The 25,365-nt window shown below is 46.6% G+C and overlaps 1 protein-coding gene across 1 annotated transcript in view; it reads right to left on the bottom strand.

The window, feature by feature from the left end:
• Positions 1-25,365, bottom strand: part of UBAC2 (UBA domain containing 2) — a 178,117-nt gene that overhangs the window by 26,323 nt on the left and 126,429 nt on the right. The window contains exon 7 of the mRNA XM_044250026.1: positions 13,065-13,307. Coding sequence (XP_044105961.1) covers positions 13,065-13,307 — 243 coding nt within the window. The remainder of the gene's footprint in view (positions 1-13,064; positions 13,308-25,365) is intronic.

Here is a 25,365-nt window from a genome sequence, read left to right as displayed (position 1 = left end):
ACTGGGGTGCGAGCCGACGGGCGTGCTCCGAGTCTCATGTGTTCTATGTGGTGACATGTCTCTCGGGAGGCCCCAGGCTCCTACCACACCTCTCTTACTTCTCCTGAGACACGGCTACAATCCTAACAAGTCAGTTTCTGCTGTAGCTGCAAATGTAAGAGATGGATTCTTCCTTTGCGGCAACAAAGCACGGTCCCTGGTAAATTCCTGCTGGGGAGCCACAGCGCGGCAGGGGAAAGAAACTCTGGAAAAGAGCAGCAGGGCTCAGCCTCAGCTTCGCCGTGTGCCCTGGTGACAGGCTCTGCTGCCTGCCCTTCGGGGCGCGAGGACGAAGTGTGGTACTTCGGGGTGTGGTACCGGGAGTGCGTGCTGAGCCACACAGAGCATTTGTGTCTGTCACTGTTTTGCAAAGGCCGCCTGACCGACCCCTCTCTCTGAATGGGGAAGTCAGCATCAAAGATGTCCCCAGCTTTCTGGGGTGGGGTGGTTTGGCTTCTGGTAGAGCAGGGGAACCCTCCGTCTCTTCTGTGAGGAGGAGCTGGTGGTGAGGGGTGGTGTGAGGGAGACAACACGTGTTCCCAGACCCAGCCTCGGGCTAGGGACATTTGGTGGGGGAAGAGGACACCGATCTCTTGTTTGAAAGCTTTCTTCCTTAGTTTTATTTACTCGCGACCACGTACCCAAGTTATGGTAGGGACGGCACAGGCTAAGGACCTCAGCACACCTTCCTTGAAAACAGGAATAAAAGCACTTTCGGTATGGAAATGACTGGCTTCTGCATACTATTTTTCGTTTTCCCCCTTCTTGGCCTGCTGAAGTTCTGGTCATTTCTTGCCTCCTTAATTTGAGCTCTCCACAAAAATTATTAAAAGCCAACATTAAAATTAGTTCTGGTGCTTGTTACCATAAGCGTTTTGATAGAAGAAGAGAAACTCATCATTAAAAATGAGATTGGGGGGGGGCTGCTGGCTTAGTTTAGCATCAGACCCTTGATTTGGGCTCAGGTCATGATCTTGGGGTTGTAAGATCGAGCTCCGCGTCAGGGTTCGTGGTGTGTGTGGAGCCTGCTTAGGATTCTGTCTCCCTCTCCCTCTTCCCTCTCTAAAAATAAAAATAAAAAATGAGATTGGGTATTACTCAAGATTTCCCCTCTTCCCCCACAGAGAGGCCAACCATTTTCAGGTCTTCAGTGATCACATCTCGCTCCCTTACTGTCCTTCAAGCAGCTGAGAGTGCTTGGGTGGGCGCGCCCTTCCCTCTGGATGTTTGGTTGGCATCCAGAGAGCCTGGTGACTCCTGGACTCGGTCTCTCCTTTGTACGTCAAACCCAGCCAAGTCTCAAGTGCACTGAGCTTCCTCCAAAGGGCGTGTGCCACTTTCTAAATCCTTGTTGTTCTACTCTGAGATTAAGCCAACAGCCTCTTGGATGACATCAGTGCCACCAACACCATCCCTATCCAATACGTGCAGCCTTGCAGGCGAGTGACATCACTGCCACCAATGCCGTCCCTGTCCAAAACGCGAAGCCCTGCAGGCAAGTGAGGATTGGTGCCACCAACGCCGCCCCTGTCCAACATGCGCAGCCCTGTGGGCTAGTGACATCACTGCCACCGATGCCGTCCCTGTCCAATACGTGAAGCTCTGTGGGTGAGTGACGTCACTGCCACCAATGCTGTCCCTGTCCAATACGCTCAGCCCTGCAAGCGAGTGACTATGGTGCCACCAACATCATCCCTGTTAAATATGCACATCTATGCGGGAGAGGGACATCAGTGCCACCAATACTGTCCCTGTCCAATATGCACAGCCCAGCAGGCGAGTGACATTGCTGCCACTAACACCATCCCTATTCAATACACACAGCCCTGCAGGTGAGTGACATCAGCGCCACCAACACCGTCCCTGTCCAGTATGTGGAGCCTTGTGGGTAAGTGACATCGGTGCCACCAACGCCATCCCTGTCCAATATGTGCAGCCCTGTGGGCGAGTGACATCACTGCCACCAACACTGCCTCTCTCCGATCCATATACCAGGTGAACCTTCCTTGTAAGTCCTTTCACGACACTCCTGCCCCCACGGAGAATTTATTGTCCTGTTACCAGGCACATTCTGTTATTTCTTCCTCTCCCGTGCATGTTCCTTCCACTCACTGTGTCCGTCCGAAGTGTGCCTGTCCCTAAAATGCCTTCCCCTGTTCCCTCCGACTGTCCTCACTGTTTGCACGGGACCCAGCTCTTGTTTTGGACCTGTGGAGACCTCGGTCAAGCTGCTGACGTCAGAGCACATGGACAGCGAGCCCGGGCTTCCCAGGTGTCAGCGCGAAGCTGGGCTAGATGACCCCGAAACACCGGCTGTCAGCTGCCTCGTCCTAGTCGATACACTGAAGAGTATCTTGACCCAAGCAGTTCTCTCTCAAAATGAGCCCAGCAGCACCTGCCAGAGCCGCCGCGGGAGGCACGCCAGGGGACCTCCACTTCATCCTGTCCTGACTGCTCCTCGGTGCCGCTGCACTGGGCAGGGAGCTCTGTGAGCGTCTAGGGCAAGCAGGCCTCCTGGAACTGCAGAGTGGACGGTCTCCCAGTGGGGAGGGCAGATGCCGACAAAGGAAGGGCCGTGCAGTGGCCACTCTCAGCCCCAAGCCCAAGCTCAGAGCCACGAACTGTGCCTGCCTCTCGCAGTGCCTCCCCACCCCCCACCCCCCACCCCGGAATCCAGGCTCAGCTGCATGCATCAGTCTCTATCACTTTAAAAAGTACGGTCTTTTAAAAATCACAGTATCACTAATCTGTATTATCATCTCGGACAAGAGTCATTACTCACCGCTCTGGAAATTCCAGGGCTCCTCCTGCGCTACTCACGAAACCGCATCTGTCAACCACAGCAGCAGGCTGCAGGGGCTGAGCCCGGAGTGGGCTCCTTGAAATTCAAGCCTTCACAACATGATCAGAAGGATTTTTCCTGAGAAACTTCTGGGTACTCCAATGATCCTTCCTGAGCTAGAATCATTTTCTGGTTTTGAAAACCCACAGGAATGGCTTTTTAGGGGGGCAGGAAAAATTTGTAAAATGATTATCAGGATGATTTTTCTAAAATACCCCTGTTTAACATTAGGTCTATTTTGGGGGCACATCTCTATATTCATTTGTGGTTTTAAAAAGTGATTAGTAGTGGCGCCTGAGTGGCTCAGTGGGTTAAGCCTTTGCCTTCGGCTCAGGTCATGGTCCCAGGGTCCTGGGATCAAGCCCCACATAAGGCTCTCTGCTCGGCGTGGAGCCTGGTTCCTCCTCTCTCTCTGTCTGCCTCTCTGCTTACTTGTGATCTCTGTCAAATAAATAAATAAAATCTTTAAAAAAAAAGTGATTAGTAAGTGATAAGTTATGAAAAGGACTAAGACTGCTTATAGCTTCTGTCTCTCCAAAATACTGACTGTGCCCTCATGAGACTGTCCCACACACTTCTTTCTCATGAAGGCACCAAAGCAGAATGGAAAATAGAAATGATTTTCTCGAGGTCACTTAATGAGTCAGTCTTGGAGATGGATTAGAATTTAGATTGATCCTATCTTTCTCTTCTGAATTTTTGTCAGAAAGGTCAGTATGATCAACTAGCAAAGCACCAAAACCATAAGAGCTTCTGCAAGAAGGTACAGATCGAGATAAACAGCTTGGCTTTAATTTCACTTGAAAATAGAGCTCTTGCACCTAATTTTCATTTAATTTGCAGATTTTTATCAACTAAGCACTAGTAACTTATTCCGCACCTGAGACTATACTCTTCACACTCATAAAAGAAAAAAGTCATAAAAGAACCAGCGCTAACTGGTTAGAGATTACTTTGTTGACAAGGCAGCACAGCAACTTGGCGAGAATGATTTTTAAATCAAATTGCGCCAAAAAGTGAAAGAGCAAAACTAAAAAGGAAAAGTGCTGAGACGCGTGCCGCGTGCCACGTGCCATCAAGGCTGCCTGGGCTCGTCCAGGCTGAGCACCTGCCCCTCTGCATTCAAGGTGGACCACTTTGCTACACACACACACACACACACGCACGCGCACACACACGCACACACGTGAAGGTACAGGGACACCGTTTGCAGGGCCCCACTCGGAATGCACTTCCTGCACAAAGTACTCCTTAGAGTACGTGCTCTCCTGGAAGAGCGCGCCTGACGTTCTCCTCGAATTGTCCTGTTCTCTCAGCTCGGGGAGAGGACGGCTCCTGCTGTGCTGTCTTGTTCACTGTGCTGCTCCCCAGAGCCTGGCGGGACCCTAAATCCACCTTGTGGAAAGTAACTGTTAGTGGAAGTTGTAGTGCTGGTGAGGCCAAGAGGTGAGTAAGAAGCCCATCAGAGGCCTAGCCAGGGGAAGGGGCAATGCCAGAAAGTCACTCGGTGGGACAGCGCCGAGCAGGCAGAGCAGGCAAATCGAGAAAGAACACATTAGTGACTGCCTAGGGCTAGAGGTCTGGGGAGACTGAGCAGTGAGTGCCACTGGGCACGGTTTCTTTTTGGGGTAATAAATTGAGCGTGCTGATGGTTACACAACTCTGTCCATATATTAAAAAATCACTGGGACGCCTGGGTGGCTCAGTTGGTTAGGCAGCTGCCTTCGGCTCAGGTCATGATCCCAGCGTCCTGGGATAGAGTCCCACATCGGGCTCCTTGCTCTGCGGGGAGCCTGCTTCTCCCTCTGACTCTGCCTGCCACTCTGTCTGCCTGTGCTCGCTCTCGCTCGCTCTCTGACAAATAAATAAATAAAATCTTTAAAAAAAAAAAATAAAAAAATAAAAAATAAAAAAAATTAAAAATCACTGAGTTGTACACTTACCACACACATTGAAACCTGTGAGCATTTTTTCTTTTTTAAAATTTTATCTATTTATTTGACAGAGATCACAAGTAGGCAGAGAGGCAGGCAGAGAGAGAGGAGGAAGCAGGCTCCCTGCTGATCAGAGAGCCCGGTGTGGGACTCCATCCGAGCATCCTGAGATCATGACCTGAGCCGAAGGCAGAGGCTTAACCCACTGAACCACCCAGGCGTCCCCCTGTGAGCATTTTTAATACACGAAAAGTATTTTATTAAATTTTTAGAATACTTGACTAATGATAGAACACTCATGATTTGCAGGGAAGATATGACTCATAATAATGTATATATTAGGTGTTACCTAACAACGGTCACCGGGGTGGATAAGAGAAACAATTTTCACAGCCACAAAATGTAACTAAGAGAGCGTGAGAGGATCCAGCCCGCTCGGTTCAACTGAACACTGCAAAAATAACTGAACTGCATCTGTAAGTAACAGTGAGTGGACGTAGGCAGCAACATCTTCTTTCCTTGTGGGTTACTACTGAACACAGAGCTGACTGTCATCTAGGAAACACTGGGAAGCCCAAAGAAGTGAAGAGGCAACGAAGAAATCAGCACCAACAGACTCTATCACTTTCGAGACAAAACCCCCACTTGGCTCACACCACGCACGGTGCACCACAGAGGGCTTCACCGGACCTCTGCTTCCAAGGGAAATGGAGACTGTTACAGAAGCACCTTCTGGAAAGTTCAAACACCAAGTTTTCATCGTGGTGTTGAAGATGAAACAACAGAGAAAATGGCGGGCACACAACTAACAGATGATCAGAACCCAGAGAGAATTAAGACTTCTTGGTAAAACTTCGCTTTGAAAGCTGCTGGCTACAGAATCTTCTAGAGCAACAGGCCAGCAAAGTTCTTTTTTTACCAAAGATCAGGTATTGAGTGTTTTAGGCTTTGGAGACCAAGAGGCAAAACTGAAGATCCTCTGCAGGTACTCAGAGAACCACGGACAACGCACAACCCAGTCTTAGCTTTGCGGCCACAGCCCACTGACCCTTGTTCTAGGTGTTACAAGTTTTTAAGAGGAGTGACTATCAGGTTAGCTCCTAAATCAGAACTCTTCTCAAACACCCTGAGGGCCAGAAAACAGACATCCAGTGAGATCATAACAAATAATATTTATAGATCTTTCTGGAATATAAAGTAATTCCGTGTAAATTCTTTTATCCTCATGACAATGCTTAGGTAGACTGTGTACAGATCTCACGGTCAACACAGGGTTGATCCCTTCACTGCAAATTCCTTGCTCCTTCACTTCCATTCTGCTGCTTTTCTACAGTGAAGCGCCGGGGCAAGGTCTTCCCTCACGACCGGCAGAGAGGGCCCCACGAGCCGAGAAGCCGTGGAGACGTGCAGCAAGTCAACGTTCAAATGCTCACGCCTGTGGGGGTTTCAGGGCTGCCCTGGGTGTGCGACCACGCAGACGCCCTGCGAGGCCTGACTGTGGCCCTTTGCTCTCACTCCGTCAGGTGCCCCGCCTCGCCACACACCCTGAGAACACGCAGCCCTCGTCACCTCCCCACTGGCCTTCTTACCCTGGGTCACCTTTTCCACTCATCACTCAGTGATGGCTAAAATAATCCTTCTGAAAAACAAACCTAACCTGCTCCCCTCCTCATAAGGCCTCAGTGACTCATGACTTCTTGCAGAACAAAAGGAAAAACAACTCTTCCTGCAGCCTAAGAGCTGCTCTGTCTGGGCCTCTGTGCTCTCCCCGGCCTCTTCCTTCGGGAAACCTGCACCCCGGCGAAGGCAGTTACTGGTCGCTCCCACAGCTGTGTCGAGGCCCTCTGCTTCTTCTCCCTGGGTTCCCTGGGCCTGAAACACCTACCTGAATGCTGGCGTATCCAAGGTTGCTCTTAGGCCCGGAGGGGGACCAGGATTCTGGTTCTGCTGCACATAAGCTCCAGCCGGGGCCTGGCGCCTGCCCTGCCCGTGTGCCCGCCCCGAGCAGGTGCTGATCTCTCGAGGGCCCGAGCAGTGTCCTTCAGGCGCCCAGCGCTACACACTCCAGCAGGACCAAGAGAGACAAAAACAAGCAAAATGCACAGCTCCTGGCTTGCAAAAGCTCACCTGCCCCTCGAAGAGCAGCACAGACCTGTGAAAGGTTACGTAACGGCCAAAGTGGAAAAATGACCCGCAGCCGCCGAATACCACAGTGACTCCGAGCCGGGCCCAGCCGCGCAGCCAGCAGCTGCCAGGGAGAGGACAGCAGCCACGGCCCGACACGCTGCCCCAGGATGCACAGGGGAGTGGGAAGACCTCGGGTGTGGATGGCGAGGAGAACCAGAAGGAAGGACTGGGGCCCTACCCGTAGCCCTACGCAGTGACCGTCACTACGAGTCCTCGAGACAACTGCTCAGGGGTCTGTCGGCAGTAAGTACCACGAGCAGGTCCAGAAAGATCACATCGCTGGGCCTCATGAACTTAATTAAGGACACTACACTCCGACCCTACTGGTGCTCTGGCCTCAAGCTCTAGGGGAAGCATGGGGACAGAGTCGTCCCGGCGCTCCCCATCCTTTAAGCCGTGGAAGGTGTACACACCGGGGAGCGTTCTAAGAACGTCTGCGGTCGTACATCACAACTCACTTGAAAGACCACAGGTGGCCCCGGAATGAGGCCGAATGGCCTCACTGGAAGCGACGAACGTCCCTAAGCTTCCAGTCCGCGGACGGCCTGAGTGGCACTCCCGAAACGCCAACCGGTTCTTGCTGAGCGCAGCAATCTTCTCCTCCTTACCATCTCCGCTTCACTCTTACTTGGGGGGGCGGGCACCGGAGTCCGAACACCCACCCTCCTACTCCCCCTCAAACATTCTGTTCTCCCCGGCTGCGGAGCTCTGCGGGTTTCTGCTTCCCTCCCTGGAACCGCTTCCTTCCTCCTCTGGGCTCTGGAAACGTGGGTTCCAGGGGGTCTTTAATGATCTGTTCCCACATGTGCTCTCACAGAGGGTATCTGGACACTTCCCAGGCCCCACTATTCCCCTGGATTCAGCTGGCCTCGGTTCACTGAGTTGTTCTGTAAATATTGTACACGTATTTGTCATGAATTTCCCCAACACGAGTTTCTGGCATGGGCCGAGCATCACCACACACTGGCGTTCCAGAGGAAAAAGTCTCCACCCACCCCAAGACACACTACTGGCAGAGAGAGGGAAGTCAGTCAGAGTAAGGCGCCTGATCATGGTGAGGGCCATGAACGAGACCCCAGGGAGGGTGGGCTAGAGAGAGGATCAGAGGCTGCAGCAGGCTTCCCAGAGGAGGTGATGTTTGAATGGAGCCCTGAATGAGCAGGAGTTGGGCAACCAGACCCTGTGCATGTGCTGGGCGAGGGTGCAGTACATTGTCTCAGGCAGAGCACAGGGCAGAAGCAAGGGCACGTGGCAGGAGACACCGGGGCTCTGACCCACCCCTGAGCTGAGCGGGGTTAGCCGAAGGCTGTGCGGGGGGCCGGGCGAGCACACGTGGCTAAAACGCAGGAAGGGCTCTGGGTAATGAGTGTTAACTACCTTGGAAGCCACGAAGGGCTTCTGAAGGAGTTTGGTGGAGTGGAACAGTCAGATCTGTGCGTCAAAGAGATCACCCTAGGGGATGACTCGTGGGGCCGAGACAGGAGAGGGAGTTGTGCCAGACTCAGAGGCAAGCTAAGTGCAGTGGGAGGGAGACGGGGGGTGGGTGGTGATGAAAGCTTCCTACCGCAGGTGAAGCCAGGACGTTCTGGCTTGGGTCTCCGGGCAGGTGATGGTGGTTTTCATTCGGGGAGGGAGTGAGGAGAAGCCATTTTAGCCAAGAAATGGAAGACTTCACGTGCCCATGGAGTGCGAGGGTGGAGATGTCCAGTAGGCGGGGGATGTTTGGGGCTGGAGCCCAGGAGAGAGGGAGTCCGGTCCGTAACCCAGATCTGGTTGCTGGAGCTGACAGCGGGGGAACGGGAGGGACTGGGGGTCACCTGCTGCGATGACAAAGCCTTGAGAAACGACAGGCAGACCGGAGAGGTGCTCAATGAGGAGCATGCCCTGATTTTGGCCACGGCACTCACACAGCTGGGTTTAAAGATCGTCTTCTATCTCCTCCTCCTTGCTCTCTTTCTCCCGTCCACAGTACACACTGCAATAAGATAGATTTTTCTAGAACACTGTCTTGCCTTTACTACCAGCTAAACCACATTTCACAGCCTCCTGTGTCGAAACCCAAATCTGTCGTCAGGTTAAAGCACCCTCTATTACAGGTGCACAATGATTTCCTGTCTCTCACTCGTACCTGGCCCTGCTTTGGCCGGGGGGCCTCCTTGGGGTCCTCCTTTCCAGGACCTCTAATCACCTCCATGCCTGCCCCACTTCTGCTGGTCCTTGGCTTGGGTATCAGCTGCCTCATCTCAGCCCACCCAATCCTGTCTGTCCTCCCACCGAAACCACACGGCAGCGGGCAGCAGGGACGGCGCTCTTCTCGGCTACCTTACGCTCTGGGTGCTCAGGCCAATGACTCCTTGTTCCCGGATGTTCTCTAATTCAAGTATATCCGCCGAGGCTCCCTGAGCTTGATCACAGAGTTGCTGGGGAAAGGACATGTTTTGCACTTCTCTCCTGCCCACGGAGTACCCACCAGCCTTGCTCAGAGAGTCGAAGTAATGACCGACCGTAACCCCGGAGCCCAGTGAGGGGCACAGGTGGGTGATGGAGGGCACGGAGCAGCCGCCAGGCGGAGAGATGAACTACGCCAGCACAAGGCGAACGATCTGTGAAGGCACACACTGAGACAACGCTTGGGCATGACACCAGCATGCTTATCTACCAGAAACATCTCCTGCTGAAGAGACAGAATGACTCAGCCCGTCACCAGCCACCCCGGGCTGGCACAGGAGGAGTGGACAGGACGGCAGGGACGGCCCCACTCTCGGGCTGGACTGGCTAGCGACAGCAACAGAGACTAGTGCTGAGCCCTCGCACACCGCCCCTGCTCAAGGAGAAGCAGCAGCCAGTGCAAGACAGGCTATGCTGGGCCCTTTTCACTCTGGAAGGGACAGTGTTATGAACCGAATGCTGCCCACCCCAAAATTCCCAGGTTGAAGTTCCTAACCCACCTTGTGACCAGAGCTGGGGATAGGGCCTTTCAGGAGGTAATTAAGGTTAAATGAGATCACAGGGTGGGACCTGAATCCAACAGGACTGCTGTCCTCCCAAGACAAGATACAAGACATGCATTCTGGGAAGGGGCCATGTGAGGCCGGAGCGGGGAAGGCGGTCATCGGCAGGCCCGGGAGAGTCCTCTCCAAAACCGACCCTGCCTGCACGCTGATCTTGGACTTCTGGCCCCCACAACAGGAAGGAAAGAATGTTCTGCTGGTCGGACCTGCTGCTGTGGTATTCTGCTGTGGCAGCCCGAGAGGACGCTAACGAAGGCAGCGACGCGGCGTCTCCGGAGCGGACACGCGCTCTGGTCTTGGTCCGCTGCCTCTTCTGTCAGCCAGAGCCCCCACCTGGGGGTTACAGAAGCCTGCTCCACCCACAGGCTTCCAGCTAACGTCGTGTCACATCGCAAGGTCACTTACAAGGGGCGCACAGGTGGCACCGACCCCCTCACACATCACACGCTCCCCAGTCTGGAGGGGGAGCCCTGCAAGGACGGCTCTGGGGCTCCGGCGCGCGGCACAAACCCTCCATCAGCAACCGGCATCCAGGCGCTGCGCGCCCAGCAGGGAGAACACGTGGGTTCTGCGAAGAAGACAGAGGAGGGGCAGTGGCCCTAAGTACCCTCTCAACCAGTGACCTGCTTGGGAACCTGGGCTTCCTGTCCCTGAAACTAGATTCCATGGGCTCAGAGAGCTTGCCACCCAGGAGGGTAACGCTTCCACTGGGGACAAGATCAGGCCATTACATGTGAAGTGACAGCTGCTGCCCAGTCATTTTGGGCTCTCGTGCCGACAGCAGCAGGCCAGGGAAGAAGTCATTTTCATGGCAGGATTAAGTAACTGTAATCCTCCAGGAAAGGCACAACTAGGGGGACAAAAGTAGGAGGGAAAAACATGTGTGGCGTGAGGGAGTCTCCTGGGATGCCCATGCCCTGGTTTTTACGGTAAAAGGACAAGGGCAGCAGATGCAGCCTGAGAGAGGCAAGGTGACCCGGGACTGAGACCTCACAGGGATGACGTTCTGGGTCACTTCACCAGACTGTCTTCCTGCCAATGGTCAAATGGAAAGCAGAAGAGGGACGGGGTGGCCAGGGTGGCCTGGAGAGCAACTTCCCCAGTAGGGGATGAAGTGTGTCCTAATCTTCCTCTTGAGGGTTTCTCCGGGGGCAAGAGCATCACTGGAGTCCTGCAGGAGCTGCTCCAAGAACTTCTGTCAACCAGGAAGATGCCAGCAACACAAGGGGTGGGTGCTTTGGCCCACCGCCCGGATCCCCTGCCTCCCCAGGACAGAAGTGCTCCACTTTCCTGCCGAGGGGGACTGCTGGCAGCAGAAAGCTCTCCAGGGACACCTGCTGCGGACAGCGTGCAACACAGGACAGCCAGTCGGCCCAGACCTGCAGTTTGCACCCAGTGACTGGCTGGTGGAGGTTTCAAGTGTCAGCTCTTTGGCCAAATCCAGTGCAGTCTGGAAGGGCTCTCCATGGCTCTCTGTGAGGCTGGCTCAGACCCTCTTCGTAATTCTTGGTTCAGTCTCCCCGTGTCCTTCACCACCACTCCCCGCAAAAGATGTGGATTCCGACAGTGTTCCCTAAGAAACTTGATGCATGAAGATTTGCCTGGGGATGCCAAGCTAAGCAATACGACCTCTCTGGTTTACTCACAAGCATGGGCTCCACGAGCTATCTTATGGAGAGTCCTAGGTATTCCGAAGGTACCTCAGTCAATGTATTTCCCCCAGATCTGCTCTTTTGGCATTGGAGAAATGGTGCTGTCATCAATCCATCCCACTATCTAAGCCAGAAACCTCAGAATCACACCCTGTCTTTCTCTCCCTCACAGCTCTGCCCATACTACCTGGAAAGTATTTATACTCACCATGACTTCAGTTTTTGGACCTGGTCTTTCTGAGTTCTCATACTTTTCATTCTTCCTTCTCTTTTCTTGTAGGATCCAGCTCCCCCTCTCGCTACACACAAGGCTCCTTCCATGGCTTATGTTCATCTTGGATATAATTCTCTTAAAGGACTCACTTAGCACCTAGTCAACCCTCTGAAGCTGACTGCATGATCTACACCTCCAACTCTGAGGTGAGAGATCTGTCCTCCACATTTAAATACATCATAGGTGTCTTTGTTGTATGTTCCAGAGTCATCTCAAGGTCAAATACCTCTGTAGGGAACAACCTGGGTTTTCTTTTTCACCTATAGGCTCAGCCCATTAGTAAGGGTATATAAACTCTAGGACCTCTATCTCCAATGGGACACCTGGGATGCCACACTTGATCTCACTTTTCCAGACCACCGTGAGGCCTGCAGACCTAGTTCTCACACCCGGTGAAGGCAGGAAGGAAACAGGGAGATGGCGTGAGAGAACAGTATCCTCTCTCATACCCCAGAGGGTAAAGGAGACGGACACAGAGATAAAGAGCGCGGTGTGCTGAACGGCAAAGTGCCAGAGCATGATCAGTAGGAGGGTCGGGCTGACGTACAGTAACCTTGAAAGACAGGGGTGCCATTAGAGTGTTTGCATACAGCAGTTTTTATAGATAAATGTGCAGTATTTCCAGATACTGATGACGAGGCTAAGAAAACACAGCCTTTGATTCACTAGTTATTCCCCTGAAACTTTCTCATCTTCATAGTCTCTCCCTTTCAACCAAGGAAAATCGAGAAGCTTCACATCTGCCCTTCACTGCAGCACACATGATAACCAGCATTTTTAACAGGAACACACTGTGGCTTTTACGAGATTATAAGGACAGATAAATATCATGTCTTGTTAACTAGGTTGGTGTTTCTCTAAGAAATTATGTTTATCTAATAGGAGTGGAATAAGAATGCCCAGTTTGACCAGTCGTTTCAGCTGCAAATTTTTTTTTTGCTTAAAAAACCAAAAAACCCAAAGTGCTAAGAAAACCACTAACAGAGACCTACATCCTATGTGGAAACATCAAGTTCTCCAGGCTGCCATGCGCAGGAGTGACGCGTCCTCTCGGCCGCACGGTAAGCCGCAGAGGTGAAGTGTGCCGAGCACTTGGGCCTTTCCAGTCTGTCTGTCACGGCTTACCTGCTGTCTCTGTCGCCTCACTTGTGCAAACTGAGAGAGCGTCAGCTGCCGGTCAAGCCGCTCCATCCTCTGCTGTCTCTGGATGTCGACGGTGGCCCCCATCCCAATCCGGGCTTCGGTGGCGGGTTCTGGAGATGAGAAGATGGGCTCCAGCGTCCAAGAGAAGAACTTTGCCATCCATATGGGAATGCAGAGCGCCTGGTGGAGCCGGAATACTTTGCTGTGGTAGCAGAGGCCCGATGCCTGAAAGAAGGAGGTCCAACGGGATGGTTTCACCGTAACTGCGTTCGAGAACATACTAACATAGAAATCAGAAGACCACAAAATACCTCCCAGGCTACGCTCCTTCATTCTAGCAGTGCTGGGTGGTAAACACCACTCCTATCAGGTGCACAGCAGTAAGCAGGACAAGTAAACAAGAACTTAATTTACTCACTAAACAAATTTGTTTTTATAAAGCTAGAAGAGACAGCAAAATCCTAACCACTTCGTACTCAAAGAACTGGCCAAGTATTTAAAAAACAATGTTTTCTTTAACAAAAAAAGCCATACAAGATCTGATTACTGAAACACTTTCACACTGTACTCCCTCTGTGGTTACTCTTACTGGCAGATGGCCATCAGAGAGATACTGGCAGAAAACAACTTTAAGGGATGCCCGAGTGGCTCAGAGGGTTGAGCGTCTGCCTTTGGCTCAGGTCATGATCCCAGAGTCCTGGGATCGAGTCCTACATTGGGCTCCCTGCTTCTCCCTCTGCCTGTCAATCCCCCTGCTTGTGCTCTCTCTTTTTCTTGCTGACAAATAAATAAAATCTTAAAAAAAAAAAAAAACCCTTTAATGGCCAATGATGCAATCCAGATATATCATAAATTTATCAGAAAATAAAGACAGTTTACAATTTACATAGTGCTCTGATACATTTTTCAAGTAATGATTTTTCTAGTTTTAAAATCCTTGCCAATAGTAATTCACAATTCTATTTACAAACAAGCCTATTTTTTTTTTCATCTTTAAGGTAATTTATATGATATGAGACATCTAAAGACTGGTTTTCTAGGTTAAAAGGAGTTTGGCTATTTTGTAAAAAAATCTTTACTTTTGTGAATCTGATTCTTAGGATAAATTATTCATAGCAAATTAGAACATATTTGACAATGTGCTAATAGGAGGAAAGTACACTTTAATGTTTTAATAAAATTTAAGTCAATTAATGAGGCAAGACTTTGTTGAGCACTGTTCCAGGCACTCGGCGGACAGTGGAGGATTAGACCAACAAGGCCCTGTTCTTGTACGGGAACAGCGGTCAGTATGGCGAATACAGAGTGAGACAGCAAACACACAAACCAATCCCAGATAAGTTCTGTGAAGGAAACAAAATAAAGTGGCCTGGAGCAGGGACTGTCTGTAGGTCAGTGCCAGGGAAGCTTTGGAGGAAGTGACATTTGAGCAAAGCTCTTCAGGATAATGGGGTGCCAGCGACCCGAAGACGTGGGAAGAACATCCCAGGCAGTGCAAACAGAAATGCGACGCAGCAGTGGGCCGGGAGCATCTAGGAGAGATCCAGGCGGGGACCTGGACCTCCAGGGAAAGCTCAGCAGAGGTAAGGATCTGGGGGTCTGGGGCACTGACAGCAGTTCAAGCAATGGGAATAGGTAAGAGCAAGGGTGCGGGACAAACAACAGAAGGGAGAACTTCGGATTCAACCCAGCAATATTCTGCGTGTGGACAGGGTAGGAGAAGCCAGTGGAGCTATCTGGCAGCCCACCAGGGGACAGGCAGAAAAGGCTTAGCGTCAGCAAGCACAGAACATCTCAGACTGGGGACAGCCACTATGAACCACACAGCTCCATGGTCAACCAGGTCAGGGAGTAAAATGACCCCGGATCTGGGAAAAATGGAAGCCTTTGACGACCTTGTAAGTCCAGCTTCGGTGCTGTGGCAGGAGGGAGGGGCAGACTGGAGCAGAGGGAAGAGGGAGGCAGAGGAGTTTTGGTTTCAAATAATTTCTGTGTCACTTCTCTCAAAACCGGTACAGAAGAACAAAGAAAATGAAAACAGAAACAAATTCCACATTCAATGAAACTAGAAAGCATCTGTAATCCTGAGCCACACTAACAAAATGGGAAATACTGAGTATTTAGAAATTTGGTGCAGGGGAAGAAAGGTAAATCCAAGTGCTGGCAAGGTCCCTGAGAGCTCAGACAGGCTCAGGGATTAGAGGCACCAGAAACGCAGAAGGCGGAGCGATGCGAGGGCCTGTCTCCAGAGGAAGCAACCCCAATTCCTGCCCAACCCAGCATCGCCCATACCCACCCTCTCTCCTCCAGGGAGAAGGTAAAAGTTCTGCAGGGCATGAACCAAGGAGGTTCCTGAAGTGGGCAGAGCCGGCTCCGAAGGGAGGCCTGGGGCTCTGCCCCCAAGATTCCGCCCAGACAAAGGTCTCACAGAGTGAGGTCTCATACAGCTTCCAGAAGAAGACAACGGAGGGAGCACAGACAGAGCAGGGCTGTACTTCAAGAGATAATAGTTAAGATTTCTTCACAATTAATAAAGAATATAAATCCCAGATCAATAATGCAAGAGTCCCAAGAAGGATAACAAAATGGAATTTATATCTAGATGCACTGTTGTGAAACAAAGAAGCCCTTAAAAGTTACCAGAGATAAAACAGACTGACTAGAAAGGAAAAAGCATTAACTATCTGCAGAATAGCAAACTGTTAAAAATAAAGTTTTGAAACTATAAAAAAAAAGGCACACTAAAGAAAATCATAGTAATAAATAAAGGCATCACATCCATGAATGGGAAGATGTAAAACTATCAATATACAAATTTTCACCAAATCAAGATACAAAGTCAATGTAATTCAAAATAAAATCTTAACATTAGCTTTTTGTTGTTGGAACTTAGATGCCAACTCTAAAATGCACTGCATTTGGAATATTTAAAGTTTAAGTTTTAAAAACATAATGTTGGGAGAAAGCCACCAGACAAAAAAATATATGATTCCATTTTTATAAGTGGATCGATCTGAACGATCTGTCTCCAGTGGGAAAACCATGGAGCGAAGCATGAGGGTGACCGACCGTCCATCCTGCGAGACCCGGGAGGGAGGGGCACTCCGAGGCTGGCAGCACTCTGCCCTGTGTGGCGTTTTATGGGTGTGTCCACTTTCCAGTGTTTGGTTTCATGACATTTCTAGTTTACAATCACCTGGGTGCATTATATATACAATAAAAAGACTTAAAAAAAAATAAAGGATCCATAATGGCCAATGTAATGATAATAAGGCTTATTAGTTTTCAGGATATGATATAAAGTTTGAGTAAAACAGTGTGGTTTCTATGTAGAGCTACTCGAAGTGACCTAAAGACCAAGCGCGTAGAGAGAGGCTGCGGGGGACAAGGGCACGTGGTAAGTCAGAGGGAGCTCTACAGAAGGCTGCAGAACAGACCCTCCTTCCCATCATGTGTAAACTCCCAACGGATTAAGGAAATAACTCACTGAATTTTAAATCTTTCTGCACAAAATACAGAAGGCACATCTTTTTGACACTGGGATGGGAAGGATTTTTTTTTTTTAAGATTTTATTTATTTGATAGAGAGAAAGAGATCATAAGCAGGCAGAGAGGCAGACAGAGAGAGAGGGGGCAGCAGGCTCCGCGCCGAACAGAGAACCCCATGTGGGGCTCGATCCCAGGACTCTGAGATCATGACCTGAGCTGAAGGCAGAGGCCTAATCCACTGAGCTCCAGTTGCTCCAGGATTTTTAAACCAGACCAGAAAGTACAAACTATAAAAGAAAATATACATTTACTTACTTTACAATTTAAAATCTACAAGTATGCCACAATTACCCTAAGTGAAGTCAAAGGACAAGTAAGAGCCTAGAGAAGGTCCCTAGAATCCTTGCAGGCAACAAGGGCAATGTTCAAAATACATAAGGAAACTATACACTTATCAGAGCGAGACAATCAACCCAACTTAAAAAGCAGGTGAAAAGGCCATTTCAGAAGAGGAAATTCAAAAGGCCAACAAACACATGAAAATATTTTTATTCTCACTCGTTTTTAGGGAAATGCAATGTTAAATATAGGAATAGAAAAAAATGGAAAAATCTGCGATCCAGTTTGGGTGAGGACGAGAACAGAGAAACCCTCCCAGTCCTGAGGGAAAAGTCCAAGGGTAAAGGGGTCGGAGCTCCACGGAGAGCCATCCAACCATCCGACAACGCCGGTGCAGGGCTGAAGCCCCGCTTTTGGGAATCTTCAACTGCACAGAGCTGACTGTAACAGCTAGGAAACGGAAACAAAGTGTCCCCAGACAGGAATGGCTGAGGGCTGGCTCATTCATCCAAGGGAACACTAAGCTGCAGTTCAAATAAATTCAGTGTACATGTGTTAAGGTATTTTTAAATTTATCATATACCATGTCCATCTTTTTACAAGATTCACAAACACAAGACAATAGTATATACTATTTATGGGCACAAACTTATGTAGTAAGTACAGAACCATGGAGCTTTATTCCCCCCTACAGCAGGATGAAGAAAACAAGAGGTTCCGGGGGTAGCAATATCTGTGTGTTTGTGCGTGTGTGTGTATAATCTTTTTTAAACAAAGAAAGAGGGAGTAATTATGGCAAAAACATATAACAGATTGGAAGCAAGGAATTGGAAATTCCTTTTCTGAAGATCTGAGTAGGAAGGAAAACAGAAAATTGTACTGGTTTTGCTAAGACAGCAGGATGTTATCAACTGATGAAAACAACTGATCAAAACAGAACTGTGAGATCTGAATTAAATATAAAAATTAAAATTTTTGGTCTTTAATTTCAAAGCCTCAGCCATGATTGTGAATTTGTCCACTTCTCCCTTTAGTTCCCTTTTAACTTCTTGTACATGGTCAAAAACTGTTAGTAGGCATGCATATACTTATAATTGACCCTTTTATCATAACAAAGTATCCCTCTTTGTTTTAGGATTACTCATATAGAAATCTGTTTTGTCTGATATTAATGTGGCCATGTCAGCTTTCTGTTTCCATGGTGTATTACTTTATCTTTTGACTTTCAACTTCGTGTGTCTGCGTTTTTTTTTTTTTTAAAGATTTTATTTATTTGACAGAGAACACAAGTAGCAGAGAGGCAGGCAGAGAGAGAGAGAGAGAGAGAGAGAGAGAGAAGCAGGCTCTGCACTGAGCAGAGAGCCCGATGTGGGGCTCGATCCCAGGGTCCTGGGATCATGACCTGGGCCGAAGGCAGAGGCTTTAACCCGCTGAGCCACCCAGGCGCCCCGTGTGCCTGCGTTTAAAGTGTGTCTTATAGATTGCATACGGCAGTTTCTGGCTTTTAATTCCAGACTGATGATCTCCACCTTTTGTTTGTTTAGCAATTCAGACTTAATGGGCTCACTTTGGTATAGATGGATTTTGCTATTTGGTTTCTATTGGTCGCCTCTGTTTTTTTTTTGTTGTTGTTGTTCTTTGTTCCTCCTTTCCTATTTTCTTTTGCGTTAAGCCAGTAAGTTTTAGTATTTCAATTTGTTTATCGGGTTTTGTTTGTTTTTAGCAATACCTCACAGAATATTCTTCTTGTGTTTGCTCTAGGGATTACAATATCTATCTTTAACTCACCACACATGCTTAGAGTTAATACTGAATTATTTCAAGTAAAATACAGGAAACTTGCAAGAATACAGTCCCACTTAACCACCACTGCAAACCAATACTACTTTATATATTATACCTATATACTTATAAATCTAGCACTTTGGTGTTATTTTTGTTTTACATAATCATATGCCTTTTAAAGAAATGAGGAAAATATAATGAAAATGCATAGTTGTTGCCTCTACTTAGCGAGTTCATAGGTTCTTTCAAGAATTGACGAAAGCTAAAGATTTTCAGTCTCCTGCCACGTTTACTCCCGTCCCCCACCATCATGTATACACTCAGCAAAATCATGTATTCAGTGAACAATTAGGATAATTTATAACTCTGGTAATAAACAAATATAATACTGCAAATTCTGGCAGGGGTAAAATAGGGCTTTTATGCTCATCTGCTTGAATGTCATCCCAGGGGTTTGCCTCCTCTTTGAATGTGTACTTTGGACAAGGAAGAACTGTGGTTGGTTTGATTTGGTTTGGCTTCAGCATCTACAACAGCGTCTGGCACACAGTAAACAGAGCTCAGTAAGTGTTTCCTGGGAAAATGGAAAATCAATAAATGTTCTAAAAAAATACATTATTTTAGATTCTTTCAAGGGAAACTGGGAAGTTACCAACAGACACATTTTGGGTGCTAAGTTTACACTTAGCACAAAGGTAGAGTTCATGTGTGTATGCCTCCAGTGCACCAGCATGACCTCAAGTTGTCAACTAATTAAAGTGCTCTTCATAAATGTTAGGTACTCATAATGGATTAAAATATTAAGCTTAGACAGTTGAGTTTCCTATAACTATTTGATAACCATCACCTTATCCTATGACAAGATGGGATAACAATGAGTGCATTAAATTCTCCCTGAATTATACACCTCATTACCACCAAGAGTTTTGAGAGAGTATTACTTATTATTATGCTACCTTAATTTACACATTACTTTTAACTTTAATTTTCATAATCTCAGAAACCTTTCATGTACTGGGACTTCTGAATGAGAGTTTTCTCGAAATCTCCAGTTTGTGAAAAAACAGGCATTAAAAATAAACCGTATGTTCAGATTTGCATGTCAAGAGGCTGGGGGGAAACACTAGGGGAGGGGTTCCTGTGGCCTTCAGAGCGGGAAGCCCAAGGTCAAGCTGATAGGCCCAATGACAGGGGACAAAGCAGCAGCAGTGGTCTTGGGAAGACCAGGCATGAGATCCAGGATGACCAGATATACATGCCACTGTGTGCGGGAAGGCCAGCTAGAGCCAGAATGAGAGCATTCAAGCAGCAGGAATCAGGAACCCTGGCCCAGGAAAGGAAACCCAGAGATCAAGAGAGCAGAGAGCACTCTAGGCCACCTGCAGTGGCAAGCCCACCCCAAAGAGCCGGGCCACAGCCCTGGGTAAGTGCTAGGAGCTCCCCCTAAGCCAAAGAAGCTGTTACCTCATAAATGTGAGAATGTAAAACAACAGGAAATTGTTTCTTTAGGCCATTAACAAACATGGATGTCAATTACACACTTATTATGATTTTTCAGATTATTAGTCCTTTTAGAAAGGGAATCAAGAAATAACACTCATAGGGCAAATAAAGAATTTAACTGGCTACGTAGAAAAGAGGCGAAACCCTCTTGCTTACAGAGAGTAAACCTCAAGCGGCCTCTGGTCCTGCTTAGTATAAGCATGTAACCACAGCAAGGTTCACATCTTCAGGAAGATGAGAAACCATGACCGGGCAATGACACCCAGGTGTTTGATGATCTCTTTCTGCAGGCAAGTGTGGCTGAACAAAAACCCCCACAGCACACTGCACTGCCAGGGTCCTGGAAACCACGGTCTCGACATCCCGAAACCTATCACCTGACAGGACAGCAGGGTAAACACAAAGGAGCTGCTCTCTTGGGGAAAAAGTGCGGCCTCTGCAAAATGGGAATGAGCCGAGGGAGCAAACATCCCTTTGCACGCAGACCCCATTAGACAGACTCTGTATGTACTCAAGTCCTGAAGAAACCAGACTGAGGCTTTTCATTCAACCTTTATTCTTCCAATACATACTTGCTTAACATTCATTATGTGCCAGGCTGTGTTGTAAATGCTGGGATACAGCAGGGAGCAAAACAAAACTGTTGCGCTAAACGGACCTTACATTTATATATTCCTTTTCTTCACTAAAGCTGCTCTTTAAGAAAGAAAAAAGAAACTTTGGAATTATTTTTCTTTTTTCACCCAGAGAATATGTATGCAAATTACAGATGCCTAAAGTTATTTCTGCCATTGGTGATTAATTACAAAATGATTATTCTTCCCATAACAGACAGAATCATATGGCTTTAGCACTCATCAAAAGAGTCTTACAATCTTGTTCTTTGTCAAGTACAAAAATGATTCAGATGAACTTCCTATAGCTCTCATCTTTTACTATCATCTTGAAGTATCTAATTAAAGCACTGGATATCTAGATTCTTGGGAGGTTACACTGGAATAAGGACAGAATTAATTAGACTGATCACAGACTATTTGTTAGGAGGCTGCTCTAAATTCTTCCTTTTGGAAAATCATGTATCAGGATCATCAGGTTAAATGTTCAAAGCAGAAAACCACAAATAACAATGGCTTAAGTACAACAGAAATTTATTCTCCCTCATGTTATAAAAGCTCTAACCATCTTAGCTTCATTCCAGGCAGCAAAGGGAAGAAAATGCGGAAGGACAGAAGGACAAAAAGGCTACTTTAAGGAGGCTTCCCAGAAGTCCCACCAATATGTGGGTTTACAGCTCACTGGACAGGATGCCAGGATTTAGTGTGATGGCTATACCCAGATGCAAAGGAAGTGTGATCTTCCAGCTGGAGGTACTCCTGCCCCAAATAAGATGAAAGTTCTGCTACTAAGGAAAAGATACATGAGGAGACAGCTAGAGTCTTTAGCACATGGAAAAAACCTCAATCAGGTCTGTAAATCTAAATACTTTTTAGTATTCCTTTTAACGAGGAGACCATCCTCCTTTAAAATGATACTCATTTTCATATACTGATTCAAGAAACCAAAATTAAAGAGAAAACAGGCTTATGTTGAAACTAGTTTCTTACATTGATATAAAAATAAACTACAAATGAATATGAAAATGTAGAATGATTAATGCATTTATAGACTCAAAGGTGAAAAACTCAGTGCTTTCTAAGGCGAGAACAAGACAAGGATATCCACTTGTATTTAACACTGTATTTAGAGGTCTTAGCTAGTGCCATAAGGAAAAAAAATAGGCACAGAATAAAAGAATAAAACATATAAACAAAACATATTCCCTGAGAACATGATCATGCATGTAGAAAACCCTAAGAAATCCACAAAAGAAGCTACCAAGAATTATAAACAAAGATAGCAAGACTGCAGGACACAGTAACAATATCCATAAAATTAACTGTGTTTCTATAAACCAGCAACAAGCAACTGGAATAAAAATTATAAAAACAACTCCATTTAAAATACTATCAAAACCCACAAATATTGAGGAATATATTTAATAAAAGAAATGCAAGGCCTATACACTGAAAACTTAAAACCTATAAAGGGGAATTAAAGATTTGCTAAATAAATGTGAAAATATACCATGTTCATGGATTGGAAGACTCAATATTATTAAAATGTTTATATTAGTTATCTATTACTGAATAACAAACTACTCAAAACTCAGTGGCTTAAAACAATAAGCACTAGATACACACAGTTTATAAAAAAGGTCAGAAATTTGAGGGCAGCTTCACTGGGTGGCTGTGGTTCAAGGTCTTTCATTAGGCTATAGTCAAGATGTCAGCCTACTTTCACTCATCTGAAGTTTGGAGTCACACACCATCATTTCTGCCATAGCAAAATGCTACGTATAGCCTACACTCCAGGAAGGGAAATTAAACTCCCATTTCCTGAATTATAAAAGGATTTGTGGGCATATTTTAAAGTCATCACAATGGCAATTCTTCCCAATTGGTCTATAGTTTCAATGCAATCCCAAATAAAATCTTAACTGTTTTTTTTTTTTTTTTTTTTTTGGTAAAAGAAATTGTAAGCTGATTTAAAAATGCATATGGAAAGTCAATGTGCCAAAAATAGTTAAGCCTGTTTTGGGGAAAAAAAAAAAAAAACCAAAACTGTAAAACTTACATTACCTGATTTCAACTTAACATAAAGCAAAAGTACTCAAGATAGTGATAAGGACACTTATCGCGTAAGGACAGACATATAAATCACTGGGATATAATCTTTTTTTTTTTTTAAGATTTTTATTTATTTATTTGATAGAGATCACAATTAGGCAGAGAGGCAGGCAGAGAGAGAGAGAGAGGAGGAAGCAGGCTCCCCGCTGAGCAGAGAGCCCGATGCAGGGCTCGATCCCAGGACCCTGGGATCATGACCTTAGCTGAAGGCAGAGGCTTTAACCCACTGAGCCACCCAGGCACCCAAATCACTGGGATATAAAAGAAAGTCATAAAACAGACTCATACTAGTCAGCTGATTTTCAACAAAGGTGCTAAGGTAATGAAAGGAGCAATCAATCTCTTCACCAAATAAATGATGACAGAATGATGTTAGGTATCTACCTGTATGAACGAAAATAAATCTCAACCCTTACCTCCTAAGAATTAGAAGAAAATACGGAATAAAACCTTTGTGGCACTGGATTAGCAAAGATTTCTTAAATAAGACATCAAAAGCAGAAACTATTTTAAATACTGAAAACTGAATTGGGGCGCCTGGGTGGCTCAGTGGGTTAAAGCCTCTGCTTTCGGCTCAGGTCATGATCCCAGGGTCCTGGGATCGAGCCCTGCATAGGGCTCTCTGCTCAGCAGGGAGCCGAGCCTGCTTTCCTTCCTCTCTCTCTGCCTGCCTCTCTGCCTACTAGTGATCTCTGTCAAATAAATTGAAAAAAAAAAAGAAAGAAAAAACTGAATTAATCAAGATTAAAAACTTCTGTTCACTGGAAGACATAGTTAAGGAATGAAGGAGGCAAGCCACAGACTGAGCTAAAATTTTTAAAAAATACATCCAACAAAGGGCTTATGTCCAGAATATAAAAAGAATTCTTTTACCTCAATTATAAGACAATGAAAATGTAAAATATCTGAACAAATACCTCACAAAGGAAGCTATACAAATGGCTAGCTGGTACAAGAAAAGATGTTCGAACCACTAGGCATTAGAAAAATGCAAATTAAAGCCACAAGGTATCATTACGTGCCAACTAGAATGACTAAGGTTAAAACAACTGACAAGGCCAAGTGTAAGGAAGGATGTGGACCAAGGGGAACTCATGTATTGGTGGTGGAAATGGAAAATGGTACAGCCACTTGGTAGAATCATACTGTACTACTTTATAATGTTAAACATACATATCACCCAGCAATTTTCCTCCTAGGTATTCACTAGAGAAAAACAGAAACATATGGCCACTATGTTCACTGTTGAATTTTATTGTCTATAAATAACACTGTACTAAATAAAAGGAAAAAAAATTTTCCTAAGAAAGTCAACATGAAGATCTAGAAAGATCTAGACATCTCTAGATACAGAAATCTTTTCTATTTTATAAAAGTGGTGGGATAACAATCTTCAGCAACAAAAACTTCTAATATCTTGAAAATGTTCCCGGCTAACATGAGAACTTTTTGATAATAAGCTGTGCCATTGTTTATAATTAATAACTTCAAAATCACAGGCATTGATTTACCATAGTTCTTTCCCAAAAGGTTATCATTGAGATAGAAGCGAGATATCAACACCATCAGTCCCAAAGAAGAAGGAACACTGGATGCTTCTATTTAAAAAAAAAAACAAAAAACAAAAAACAAAAACAGTTTACAGAGATAACCAAACTGATTGAAGACCCCGTGGGAAAATGCTCTGTGCTGCAACGGTCATGATAATCTTTCAGTGATCATCTAAAATTTGAAACTATGTGTGTTTTCTTGATAACCTTGTCCTTATCTTTCTTTCTTTGACCAGCAGCACTACTGAACCAGGTTAACAGATTTTAAATTATCCTTTGAACTTTTTCAAAGCCATTTTTAATTTCATTTTTTGGTACATGGATAATGCCTGAAACACAAGGCAGTGAACTGTTTAGTTGAAAGGTGGGGACTGAGCTGCATTTTTAATCCCTTCATGGAGGACCAGTGAAACATCTTGTTCCTAGAAGAGCAAGCGTAGCCATCTGCTGGATTCTTCACATCAGGAGGGCCAGAGAGGCTGTCAATGGGTTAACGGCTTCTTGGATATTAGCCCACACAATTCATAAGAAAGGCTACAGAAAGTTGAGACTTGTTTTTCGGCACCCCTGGGTACTTTTAAAATTTCTTCACGTCCACAATCTCCCTCCAGAATCCTGTCTACACTGATGATGAATAGGGCCTCGTCTTAGTGCGGTAGCTGAAGGAAGATCTAAGAATAGCTTTTTATGTGTCTTGTGGTGGAAACAGACCTGGGTGAGCACCTTGAAAGGTCCCGTGGAAGGCACCGGACCCATGGGCTGGGACGAGAACCTGTTCTCAACTGAAAGGCAGGGCTGACTCTGAGAAAGCTTCAGAGTTAGAACTTAAGTAAGTGTAAGATTTCGCTAGGAAAACAAGAGAACTAACCGTGAAAGAAGGGATATAGTTGG

Source organism: Neovison vison, chromosome 5, assembly GCF_020171115.1.
Source record: "Neovison vison isolate M4711 chromosome 5, ASM_NN_V1, whole genome shotgun sequence".
NCBI lineage: Eukaryota > Metazoa > Chordata > Mammalia > Carnivora > Mustelidae > Neogale > Neogale vison.
Note: the sequence above shows the minus strand (reverse complement) of the source record. Positions and strands in the feature narration are given on the sequence as shown.